The sequence below is a fragment of the Schistocerca cancellata genome, chromosome 1 (assembly GCF_023864275.1).
Source record: "Schistocerca cancellata isolate TAMUIC-IGC-003103 chromosome 1, iqSchCanc2.1, whole genome shotgun sequence".
NCBI lineage: Eukaryota > Metazoa > Arthropoda > Insecta > Orthoptera > Acrididae > Schistocerca > Schistocerca cancellata.
In genome coordinates, this window is record NC_064626.1 from 653,643,767 (window position 1) to 653,657,684 (window position 13,918).

The window sequence follows — 13,918 nt, forward strand, 5'->3', positions numbered from 1 at the left end:
GAAATAGTTTTATTTTCAGCATATAAATATAAAAAAAATGTAACCAGTTTTTAGTTACTCGTATGGCACATCATCTGGTGAAGTCTAATTTGGAAATATAATGTATGTAAGAATGTGTGCCATGTCAACTATGGGTGGTTGAATGATTTGTATAAGATATGTGCCATGTAATGCTACATAGGGCTTAACCATGGGACCCAGCATCTTAGAATAAAGCAACCTGTACATCTGCCGGTAGCTGAAGTTCAACGTTACTGTCATGTACCATAACGTGACAGGTATTTTTTAACTGTCACTGTATGAAATACCAGTAAAGTTGGGCCTACGCTACCTAATTTATGACACTGCTAACCTCAGCAAGCAATTGCAGGGTGCTGCCACTGAATGCTGTGTGTTTTTTCTTATTTCATAATGAGTGAAGAGAGTTATCCCGATCTGTGACAGAGTTCAACTACGATCCTCATAAAACCAGAAGTGATCTCTATGACTGCATGTCTGTTCTGCTTTTGCAGAAACTCTGAGCATGAGTGTAGACTGGTTGCCCAGCAAGAGGAAGGCACAGCTTGCTTCTCTGCACCATCCATCTCCTCTGGTATTCAGAGTGCCAGTTCAATGACCAACAGCAAGTTTGTAGTGTAATTACTCACCCCAATAGGAACAGCAAACAAAACCTGTCTACATATTTTGACCACATCGAACGTCTTCCCCTTTGTGCAAATACAGTTATCTTCAGTTCTACTTTGATGCTAAGTACCTGGTCAGTTCTATTTGCAGCAGTGTCAAGTATACATCAAATGGTTATGAATGCTCGCTCAACAGAAACAATTATTTGTTGAAAACTTAAGCAGAGCCAAACCAAAAAAACAAGCAAAGACCACTTCAGAAAAAAACTACGTTTTTACAAATCAAAAAGCTCTCCAATCATTAAAGCTACTTCTTCAGACAAGCTGTGTGACAACATTGTACATTTGTACATCTTGTCATACAGAAACAAAACAATTTAGATGTGAACTGCATCAAAACAGGTGTGAAGGCATCTCCACATCTGAATTGTGATGCAATAGAAATACAGGAAATAAATGAAAACTCTGATATAAGTCTCAGCCCCTCATGACCTAGATGACTTCTTGCCACAACTAAAGAGAATTGCCACGAGACAGTTGGCTCTTGTGAAACACTACTGAACTATAAAAGGATGTGGAAAAATGGGCACTCTGTAGTCGAAACCATCAGTTACACATACGAAGACTGAAAAACAGTTTTAGACATGAGTGTGTTGAGCATATATATTTTGTTTTTGTTTGGGTTGGGGTGGCACAACAACTTGCAAAAGAACCAAATTCATTTTAGTTCTTTGCCACATTATGGGAATTTTGTTATGGAAATAACTTATTCATACTGCCATACAAACACAACTGCGTTACAACTTCTATCTATTAAAAAATCCTTAACTCAACTATCACCACTACCTGCAGAATGATTTCATACTTATTTTCTGGTGCACATTTTACAATGAACCTTTTACTTCATTTTAAGTATAAAACATACAGCAATACTATCATTTACTGTACATGGAAAATCTTGCAGAAATTTTTCTTAATGTTTAGACTGTATCTGAAACTAAATAACAAAGAAAAAGAGTTAGGCAAAATCAAACTGTGGAAAATCCTTCCAGGATGGAATAATGACAATATTATAGAAAGAATAGTTGCTACTCACCATTTAGTGGGGTCACTGAGTTGCAAACAGGCACAATAAAAACACTGTCGAACAAGTAAGCTTTCAGAAAAAAGGCCACCATCTGAATTAGAGGCACGTGCCCACGCACACACCAGCTCTGCCTGCCAAGGCCAGACTACGGTTTTGTGTGCATGTGCAGTTTGTGCCTAAATCTGACGAAGTCCTTTTTGGTTGAAAGCTTACCTGTTTGAGTGTCTTTTTGTTGTGCCTATTTGCAACTCTACATCCCCGTTATATAGTGAGTAGCCACTGTCCTTTTCATAATGCTGTCAAAAAGAATTTTTATCAACTGGAATGTCTTGAGAAAAGCTACAGCATATAACTCACTGTGGTAAAGTCTGTTGGTGAGCACTAACACCCAGCTTGCATTTATCTTACTGAATCATGCCTGATTATATCTGGAGAAAATGGAGGTGTATAATCAAATGTACAGTACGGAATGAAGCAATGTTGGAAATGAGAAGCCTCACATTTGGAGCAGTAAAAATGTCTAAGAAAGATTAAGGTATATTGAGATTATTATTTGATTTTGTGACAACCTTAATTCTGGGACATACTTACGTTTCCCCGATTCAGAATAACGTTCACGTACATTATGGCGCACATCTGCTTTTGGCCGATCTGATTCTGGGCGGCGATCCTCACGTATTCTGTAGTTTGCAGGTCTTTCAAACCTACAACATGAAATAAATTACAGATTTTTACTGTGATTAGTATGTGCATGCCAAAATAATTCCAAATACTAAGATCAAACATGAGACAGATCATATCTCAATATTAAACAATGAACATTTTGGAAGAAAAAAGTGGCCACTTTGCATGTCATGCATTACTGACAAACCAGGTAATATGATTGGCTAAATATAAACTAAATATACACACAAACCTTGAAGTATCTTCATAGCGTCCTGATGGAGTGTCAAAGTGACGTTCAGTAGCAACTCTCTTTCTTTCATCTGGATATGCATCCCTCCGATCATCTGCTGGACGTTTAGCACTGCGTCTTGCTTCTTCCAATCTACACAATAACATTTAAATCCACTTTAGTTAACAATAGTTCGAGTGGATTCACTGTACACCGGAAAGTACAGTGGGTTTATATACATAAGGCACACCGCCGCGGGCAGGGAGGTGGGGAGGTAGATTGGTTGGTTTAAAAAGGGAGGGGTGGTGGTGGAAGGGACCAAACTGCTTGGTCATCGATCCCTTGTTCCTATTGCAACAATTCCACAAGGGAAAGAATAAAACAAACAAGACATACGGCACAATGCCGAGTGGAAGAAAAATCCACAAGAACCACAGAAAAACAATGACCACTACAAGGAACAAAATAGGACAAGAAAAACACAGAGACGCAAGAAACAGGTAGAAGAGATTAAAACAGGAGAGCAGATTACCTTGGTTGGCTGACCACAAAAATAGAAGGATAAGCGAGCCACTCTGCAACACATTAAAGCCTCTACCCTAAAAGCACTAGGGTGGAGGACACTCAGGGACGCACTAAAACTTAGATCAAATGATAAAACCCACCCTCACATATAAAATGTAAAACCAAATCAGTTGATGAGGCATTGTCTGCTAAAATTACTGATAACGAGTCCAGTAACCAAAGATGATGTCTCAGGGCAGCCAAACTAGGAAGGCAGGGAGGGGGGTGGTGAACAGGGAAAGAGGGGGGGGGGGGGGGGGTGCGGCAATGGAAGATGGATTGGTGAGGGATTCTGCATGGAGGATCCTTTGTAACCCTTAACTGCAATAATCACCAAACATTTTCTTTCATTTCACGACTGATCTGCCCTGACAATACACTCCTACCACATCCCAATCGAGCTGTCCTTTGCAATATCTACGAAGCTGAGACATGACTTTCAAGGCAAACATCCAGACTCTTTGCCATGTTATCATCCTGTGGTTGCAACTAAAACCTTGGATTAAAAACACAAACTTCAATGGGTCTGTAGCCGCAAGAGCTGTTAGCCTTGTTTGAATGTGCAATCCATTGCATTTCAAAGCTTACTTCACCTCTGACTGAATTATTTGTCTTACTTGTTTTAGAAGCTTGCTGGTTTCAACACACAAAATTTACTTTTCTCAAAATAATGAATCCATCTTCAAATGCTTAACATGGAACAGAGGGAACAGTTTTATCTGCCAATATCACATTTTCTGATAGATTTGCAGAACAAATTTTAACAAAAATAATGTGTTTTCAAAAGATCTTTAATGCAGTACATCAATTAAACTGCATATTTTCCTAATACACCTGTTTAATTATGAAGAGCACCACAATGGGAATTTAAGCTTCATGGACGCTTACATCAACATTGTGCCAGCTCAGCTTCCTCCCATCAGCCTATCAAAGCACAGGATAAAACAGCATTCAAATGATTTTCTAGTGGCACAACGTGTGGTATCCGCCACACTTTCAAAGAAGCATGCTGTCAGTTATGCTGCCGCATTTTCTATAGTCGCTGCAACACGAGGACACTGCCATGAACGACTGCGCCGCTACTAATCAGATGGAAGCATCCCTCCCCAGAGCACCAGTGGCAGGTGCACTCAAGTTTGAACATTCATGCCTTGACCTGATTTTGAGTCTGCCACTTGACTAACATTTTCAGATTGTCATAATGGCCAGGGCTTGACATAATCTGAATAGACACTGTACTGAAGAGTGACAGATTATAAATTTGTTGTACCTGTGTGTATTTCTACATTCAAATCTACTGTTAGCAACTGACGCTGCAACTTCAGCAACAAAGTTATACATTGCTCATACTATTTGATATTACATGCAGAATAAATTAATAATCTGAATTCTCTGTTCATGAATGGCATCTGTTCCTTGGCCATGTAGTCACTAAAGAACCACACAGCGTGCAAAGGAAGTCTTAACACAACAGAACACTGAAAATATTTTACTTCAAAGTTATATATAGAATAAAATAATTACAACTTAGTGAATGATGCTTATGGTGACAGACTGATCTGTAGCATAACCAAGATCTAGCTTAGGTTAAAAATCAGTAATTTTGCTGAAACTTGGCAAAGTTAATGAATGTGATTCCCAAGAGAATGTCATAACACTGCTGCAGTATCATTTAAATCCTTCCATCTATCACAGGCGATGACAGTGATGATTGCATGACATCACATATCTTGAATTGGACTGCCTGATGAAAGCAAATGCAGTAAGCACTATACTCAAATATGAATTTGTGAAACATACATGCAGTTTTAATGATTTTCATATTTATTCTTGCACATATACAACAGTGTAAGATTGCCCCAAAACATGTCATTTTTGGTACAATTGGTTTTGCAAAAGCGTCAGGGAATAATATGTTGGCAATACAAACTTACCTGAATGGGTCATTCCCTGTCAAATCAGCACACTTTAAATAAAAATTTGACCTCACCCTCTTAGATTTTGCTGACAGTTGGTATACTTATAGTGGGTGCCGAAACTAAGAAAAATACCAAATTTCAATTTTTTTACTCAAACCATTCCTGATATATGGTCAAGTAAATTTTTCAAAAACTGGCAAAAAATGTGTGGACGGACTTTTTTAAAATTGCCCTAGGAGCTACCCTAACTGAGCTAGAAGCATTTTTCATGCTCTTTCCAATAATATACCACAAAACAGAGCTTCTAATTAATAACCTTTTCCAAAATACCAATTAATATTTTGATTTAATTTTTATTACAGAAGTACATCATTGAAAATTTTCAAAATTTTTCCATAACTACTTCATACTGTTGTAAATCACATGGCAAAATATAAATGTGGGATTATGATGGGTTCATTGTTAAAAAATTATTCCGGGCTTTTTTTTTTTTTTTTTAACCAACAGCCGTAGTTTGATCAAACTGACCTTTAACAAACAGGAATTTCATTAAAATATACTGAAAGGTAAGTAAAAAAAGTACTACAGATATCAAAATATCACCTTCTTGAAACAAAACTAAACAACACATTCTATAATTGATTGCTTATTTTTTTAGTTTCTTGCAGTTTAAACAGTCTATGAACTGGCAAAACAAGATGTTGAGTGTGCAACCTATAGCTAAGATTTAAATAAGGCGTGAAAAACTTGTAAGCAGACTATCAATGTAATACTTCTGGTCCAAAAATGCACATTTCATCAGCACAGACATTAGCCACTGTATGAAGGCTGAGCATGCTTGTGTTCCTGTCTATGTACACAGCAGGCTGTGAACAAGTTGAAACAAGCACACTGCTTATATCTGTACAATCATTCAGATACTTGAGCCATTGTTGAGAGGATATATGACTGTTACCTTCTAAGGCTTAGTGTGCCTACAGCATTATTGTGCACTGTCGTTTTATTGCAAATCAATTGTTACCTCTGTGTTGACCAGTTTGTATCCAGCATATTTAAAAGTAAATATATAAATTGAAGGAGAGTTTATAAGTGGTTTTTGTATCAATACGGAACCAAGTAAAAAGTGCAGTGTAGCAAGAGCGCAGGTGCAAGAGCGCAGGTGCAAGAGCGCAGGTGCAAGAGCGCAGGTGCAAGAGCGCAGGTGCAAGAGCGCAGGTGCAAGAGCGCAGGTGCAAGAGCGCAGGTGCAAGAGCGCAGGTGCAAGAGCGCAGGTGCAAGAGCGCAGGTGCAAGAGCGCAGGTGCAAGAGCGCAGGTGCAAGAGCGCAGGTGCAAGAGCGCAGGTGCAAGAGCGCAGGTGCAAGAGCGCAGGTGCAAGAGCGCAGGTGCAAGAGCGCAGGTGCAAGAGCGCAGGTGCAAGAGCGCAGTGTTGTAATCCATTGAAGAAGTCCAGTCATTTTATTAGAGACAGAAAAATATCTGAGAAATTTCACAGCATGGATGCCCAAATTATTTCCACAAATACCTAGTGGTGGCAGAATTTGTGATAAATTTAGGAAAGATGTAACCACATTGAAAAATACACCAGAGCACATCAGTGATAAAAGTGTTCAAGAAGATTCCTCTGGATCAGAGAGTCATCCCAGACCAAGACCCTGACTTCAATGCAACTTCAGTGGTTGTTCAAACACTTAACACTCACTTCAAGAGCTAGGTGAGTCCCCAATTGATGATAAAAACGTAACATCTAAGTGTTACGCCAAATCAAAAGTGAAAAAATCTCATCAGTGACACACAAACTTTTTGTTGCTGCTGAAACTTCATCGCCAGATACTGATACTGATGAACCCGTTCTTCAAAATCTCAAAACAAACTTTAATAATTCTAATGTAGAGCAAAAAACCTAATGATTCATACAAGTTTACCTGAAAAGTGGAGTGTCAGGAAAATAATGAGGGAATTTAATGCTCCTTATTACATTGTTCGGCAGTCCAAAAAAATTTTGAAAGAGAAAGGATTCATGGAAGGTCCAAACCCAAAACCAAGGAAGTGTTTACCAACAGAAACTGTCAAAACTGTACATTCATTTTATGAAAATGATGAAGTTAGGCTTAACATAAAAATAGGTTTCTCTAAATTTGCTAAGTTGAGACCGTAACATTGTGTATTTGCTGCCTGGAGTGACACACACACACACACACACACACACACACACACACACACCAAAACATAAAATTAATGATAGAAAATGCCAAACTAAATACAGTAACAAACAGCAATTAAACAATTATACACAGTGCATTGCAAAATTCTTTGCAACCCATCATCAGTGGATCACAACATAGGAAGCTGAATACTGCCCAGGCGAAACTGTCATACGTAAAATTTTACAAGTCCCTGTGATGAAAACTTAATTGAACGAGTTCAGTTCAGACAGCGGATGTCAGTTGACAGCTGTAATCTGGAAATTGTTCAGAAGACTTCTGAAGAATTCATAGATTTATTTTGTAGTAAGATGTCTACTTTGATTCAGCATAACTTCACTGCCAAGCAACAATGAACATTCCTTAACTTCACAAGAGAAAACCTTATGGAGGAATCTGTATTTGTTGTCATATGTGATTTTTTGGAAAATTATAGTTTAGTTCTACAGGATGAAGCTCAGAGTTACCACTGGACAAGACAACAGATTACCATTCATCCTTTTGTTACATATTACAAACAGGAAGACAAAATTGAGCATATGAGCTTTGTCATTGTTTCTGATTGCCTGGAGCACAATCTAGTTGCAGTTTACACCTTTCAAAAGAAGCTTATTTCTTATCCAACAAATTTCAAAGGCTTATACTATATTCTGACAGTTTCGCTGCTCAGTACAAAAATAAGAAAAACTTCCTGAACCTTGAGGAAGACTTCAACATAAAAGCTGAGTGGCACTTTTCAGCCAAAGAACATGGGAAAGGGCCTCGTGATGGAGTAGGGGGTTCAGTTAAGAGACTGGCAGCTCGTGCAAGTTTGCAAAGGCCGTACCAAAATAAGATTCAAACCACACGAGATCCATTTGTGTAGGCAGTAGATAATATCACAAATGTTGATTTTGTGTATTCCAATCAAGAAGACTATGCTGCTTCAGAAATATTATTAAGAAGCCGGCTTGAAGAGGCATAGACAATCAAAGGAACACAGCAATTTCACACTTTCATTCCCAACATTACATCAAAATTAATAGCTTAACACTTAACATAATCTGTGAAGTTCCAAGACAATTTATTGGGAAACTGCTTTCAACTCAAAACTTAATTTTTGTCTCAGGTTAGTGTTAATGTATACTTAATAAAAAGTTGTTTCAAAATTGCTGTTGGTACGTATTATGTTAATTTAGCTATGTATAGATACCTGTTACTCAAAAACAAGCATTGTGTATTTAATTTTTTTAATAGTTTCATTCCAAACATCATGGACCAGAACTATTATGTAAAAACTTGTACTTTTTCATACGTTATTTCAGTTTGTACTCAAATGCTCAAAATTTTTTGTTTTATCAGGTAATATACTGTTCGTTAAGTTGTATGCAATTAAAATGTTTTGACATTTCTAATACTTTTTTAGTTGCCTTTCAGTATATTTTAATGAAATTCCTGTTTGTTAAAGGTCAATTTAGTCAAACTATGGCTGTTGGTGAAAAACAAGAGTCCATAATTTTTTCTTTTTTTTTCTCAAAACAATGAACCCAGCATCCCAAATTTATATTTTGCCATGTGATTTACAACAGTATGAAGTAGTTGTTGAAATATTTTGAAAATTTTCAATTATGTACTTTTTCTAAAAAAAAAATTAAATCAAAATATTAATTAGTATTTTGAAAAAGGTTATTAATTAGAAGCTATATTTTGTTGTATATCCCTGGACAAACCATGCAAAATGACACCTTTCCCAGTTCTCTAGCTCAATTAGTGCAGCTCCTAGGGCAATTAAAGGAAAAAAAAAGTCCATTCAAACATTTATGGCTAGTTTTTGGAAAGTTTACATAGCCATATTTCAGGAATGGTTTGAGATTAAATTTTTTTAAATTTGGAATTATTCTTAGTCTCAGCCCCACTATAAGTATACTAAATTTTAGCAAAATCTAAAATGGTGAGGTAAAATAGGTGTGTTGATCTGACATGGAATGACGATACAGTTTGCTGGAAGGAGAGTATTTTTAATCAGACTTGACATCTAGGGCACGAATTCTCTAAGAGGGAATTTTTAAGTTCACATAACAAGCTCAGGCTTCGAGAGAGAGAGAGAGAGAGAGAGAGAGAGAGAGAGAGAGAGTCAAGATCCATTACGTAACTCTCGGATTTACATTTTTCACAGAATGAGGGAAAAAAAAGAGAGTAACAGTTCAGAAAAATTGCCAACTGCATGTTATTTTTCATTTACACACAATTTTAATACCCCTATATGTAAAGAGGGCTAGTAGAAATCCCTGGGCAACAGAAGATATATTGAATTTAATTGATGAAAGGAGAAAATACAAAAAAAAATGGGATCGACAGGAAGTTAAAATGGCTAAGCAGGGATGGCTAGGGGACAAATGTAAGGATGTAAAAGCTTATCTCACTAGGGTTAGATAGATACTGCCTACAGGAAAATTAAAAGAGACCTTTGGAGAAAAGAGAACCACCTATATGAACATCAAGAGCTCAGATGGAAACCCAGTTCTAAGCAAATAAGGGAAAATAGAAAGGTGGAAGGAGCATATAGAGGGTCTATACAAGGGCGATGTACTTTAAGACAATACGAGGGGGGCCCAAAAATAACAGGAATTTCTTTTTAGAAAACATATACTTTATTGTTTTCAAATACAACCTTAGTCTCCTTCGAAGTGCTCTCCATTAGCATTAATACACTTGTCCAAACGTTCATTCCAGTGTTCGAAGCACCTTTTAAATTTGTCCTCTTTGATACCTGCTGGCACTCTCATGACACTTACATCTTCCACATGCGCAAAACGCTTCCGTCTCAAGTGTCTCTTCATCCTCGGGAAGAGGAAGAAGTCCGAGGGTGCTAAATCCGGCGAATAGGGTGCGTGGGTCAAAGCAGTCGTCTTTGTTGAGGCCAAAAACTGCCGAACGCTGAGAGCCGTGTGCGCGGGAGCATTGTCGTGATGCAGGAACCACACGCCAGAATCCCACAAAGCCGGACGTTTTCGCGACAAACTTCTGCAAAGCCATTTCATAACATCCAAATAAAATTGTTGGTTTACTGTCTGGTTTTCAGGGACAAATTCAGAGTGTACGATCCCTTAGATTAAAAAAAACACGTCGTTTTAACATTAGATTTCACTTGTCGAGCTTTTTTTGGTTGAGGTGAGCCAGGTGACTCATTGTGATGACTGTTGTTTATTATCTGATCGTACCCACAGCACCATGACTCATCACCAGCAATGATTTTGTTGAAAAAATGTGGATCATCTTTGAATGCATCCTTCATTTCGAGACAGGCTTGAACGTGAGGTTCCCTTTGATCTCTGGTAAGAAGCTTCGGCATGAATTTTGCTGCCACTCTTCACATCCCCAAATCGATTGTCAAAATGTGCTGAATTGAGCTCCAGGACAACCTGGCCAAGTTCTCGAGTTGGTCGATTGTCCTGCGTCGATCTTCACTGATGAGATTAAGGATTTTGTCGATGCTGTCTTCGCTTCAAGCAGCTGAAGGTCGACCGGAACGGGGCTGATCTTCAGCCACCATTTCTCCCTTTTTAAATCGAGTAAACCATTCGTACACTTGCGTTTGACAAAGAGCATGGTCTTTGTAGGCTGTCAATCATCGCAACAGTTTCTGCTGCGTTCTTGCCAAGCAAGAAACAAAACTTCACAACCGCACATTGTTCGTGTCACGTCTGCACTGTACGCACACTCAAAGAACTGCCAAAGAAATCACACTTCTTACTATTGGGTGACGCTGCGTGGCAGAATGACTCAGCAGCGCTCCTACTACAACCCTTTGGAGGCGCAACTTGCTACTACAAGTACATGATGTGCAGCATTACGATTCTGGTTACTTTCGGGTCCCCCCTTGTATAATGGAAATGGAAGAGGATGTAGGTGGAGACGAAATACGAGATACGATATTGTGCAAAGAGTTTGACAGAGCAATGAAAGATCTAAGTCGAAACAAGGCCTCGAGAGTAGACAACATTCCATTAGAACTACTGATAGCCTTGGGAGAGACAGCCCTGACAAAACTCTACCATCTAGTGAGCAAGATGTATGAGAGAGGCGAAATACCCTCAGACTTCAAGAAGAATATAATAATTCCAATCCCAAAGAAAGCAGGCGTTGACAGATGTGAAAATTACCGAACTAACAGTTTAATAAGCCATGGCTGCAAAATACTAACACGAATTCTTTACAGACAAATGGAAAAACTGGTAAAAGACGGCCTCGGGGAAGATCAGTTTGGATTCCATAGAAATGTTGGAACACGTGAGGCAATACTGACCCTACGACTTATCTCAGAAGATAGATTAAGGAAAGGCAAACCGACGTTTCTATTATTTGTAGACTTAGAGAAAGCTTTTGACAATGTTGGCTGGAATACTCTCTTTCAAATTCTGAAGGCTTCAGGAGTAAAATACAGGGAGTGTAAGGCTATTTACAATTTGTACAGAAACCAGATGGCAGTTATAAGAGTCGAGGGACATGAAAGAGAAGCAGTGGTTGGGAAGGGCGTGAGACAGGGTTGTAGCCTGTCCCCGATGTGATTCAATCTGTATATTGAGCAAGCAGTGAAGGAAACAAAAGAAAAGTTCGGAGTAGGTATTACAATCCATGGAGAAGAAATAAAAACTTTGGGGTTCGCCCATGACATTGTAATTCTGTCAGAGACAGGAAAGGACCTGGAAGAGCAGCTGAACAGAATGGACATCGTCTTGAAAGGAGGACATAAGATGAACATCAACAAACACAAAACGAGGATAATGGAATGTAGTTGAATTAAAGCAGGTGATGCTGAGGGAATTAGATTAGGAAATGAGACACTTAAAGTAGTAAATGAGTTTTGCTATTCAAAATAATTGATGATGGTCGAAGTAGAGAGGATATAAAATGCAGACTGGCAATGGTAAGGAAAGCGTTTCTGAAGAAGAGAAATTTGTTAACAATGAGTATAGATTTAGGTGTCAGAAAGACTTTTCCCAAAGTATTTGTACGGAGTGTAGCCACATATGGAAGTGAAACATGGACGATAAATAGTTTGGACAAGAAGAGAATAGAAGCTTTCGAAATGTGGTGCTACAGAAGAATGCTGAAGATTAGATGGTTAGATCACACAACTAATGACGAGTTATTGAAAAGAATTGGGGAGAAGATAAATTTGTGGCACAACTTGACTAGAAGAAGAGATTGGTCTGTAGGACATGTTCTGAGGCATCAAGGGCTCACCAATTTAGTACTGGAGGGCAGTGTGAAGGGTAAAAATCAGAGGGAGACCAAGAGATGAATACACTAAGCAGATTCAGAAGGATGTAGGTTGCAGCAGGTACTGGGAGATGAAGAAGCTTGTACAGGACAGAGTAGCATGGAGAGCTGCATCAAACCAGTCTCAGGACTGGAGACCACCACCCCCACAACAACAACAACAAAAACAACAACAATTAAAGAGTTAAAGATTCCAACACCCTTAATAGTAATCCTATTTCTGAGCTTCCGTTCTTAAAAGTCAAAGATTTAACTTTTTTATATAGTCAAGAGCATTTCCAATTTAAAATTATTTAATACAAATATTTGATCCAGAAGAAATGATCAAAAATGTCTAGTAGCAACAGAACAGCTTACAAAGAGCCCTTAATCCAAATAAGTAAGCTGAAGTATTATTCTAAATACTGTGGTGCACCAGAATCTTATTCAAATGTGCTGAAATGCAGAAAGATCTAGTACATAATTCTGGAGAAACAATTCATTCACTTAATGATTTCCATCACTAGAAAATTCCAATTTAAGAAAGAGTCAGAAGGAAACAGCGTAGTACCTTATTTGCTGTCTTAGTAACTCCTCCCGTTCTCTTTCCAAATTCTCACGTTCACGACGCTGACGTTCTCGTTCTAAGCGCAGTACTTCAGCACGTTCCCGTTCCACGCGCTCCCATTCCAAACGCAACTTCTCCTTCTCCCTGGAAGACAATCTTACAATAATATTCCGACAAATTCAGGCTTGCAGCTGGTCAAAGTCGTTGACAGATCACCTGTAAAAGACTGGCAGGTGCCCAGTCGAAATATGGGATGAATGAAACAACGACCAGCTACAAGGGCGAAATTTGTTTGAACATTCAATTCACTGGGAAGATTTGAAAATTTGTACTATAAAATAATATTCTGTACTGTAACTGCGAATATTAATAAAATATCTTGATGATCAAGTTTTATAAAGATGTTTTATACCTTTCAAGCTTTATTGCCAACTCCCGTTGTTGCCTCTCTATCTCACGCTGCCTTGCAGCTTCTTCAGTTCGGCGACGTTCTTCCTCTCGCAGTTCTCGTTCCCGTTCCCGTAACCTCTGTCTCTCACGTTCCTCCTATACAAATGTATATCACCTTAAGTTGTTTTTAGAGGCACATGATTAGAGGAACTGTTGCAAGCTAATCACAATTCTAGCAAGGTTTTTTGAAAGCAGTTACAAGCAAAAATAAAACTCCACCTCTTACAAATATTAAACACAATTTAAACTAGTAGAAAAAAAAAACTATGCAAGAATTTATAATCCATTTTGGGCTTATATGGCAAGTACATATGACCATAAATTTTATTCTCTATAGGCTAATTTAATATCTGATTGCTGTTCTGCTAA

The 13,918-nt window shown here is 38.2% G+C and overlaps 1 protein-coding gene across 2 annotated transcripts in view; it reads right to left on the reverse strand.

The window, feature by feature from the left end:
* The window catches only part of LOC126183477 (scaffold attachment factor B2-like), a 166,379-nt gene that overhangs the window by 20,337 nt on the left and 132,124 nt on the right, over positions 1-13,918 (reverse strand). For both annotated transcript variants that reach the window (XM_049925505.1, XM_049925498.1), the window contains exons 12-15: positions 13,512-13,645; positions 13,103-13,243; positions 2,627-2,758; positions 2,302-2,414 (exon numbers count right to left, since the gene is read on the reverse strand). In XM_049925505.1, coding sequence (XP_049781462.1) covers positions 2,302-2,414; positions 2,627-2,758; positions 13,103-13,243; positions 13,512-13,645 — 520 coding nt within the window. The remainder of the gene's footprint in view (positions 1-2,301; positions 2,415-2,626; positions 2,759-13,102; positions 13,244-13,511; positions 13,646-13,918) is intronic.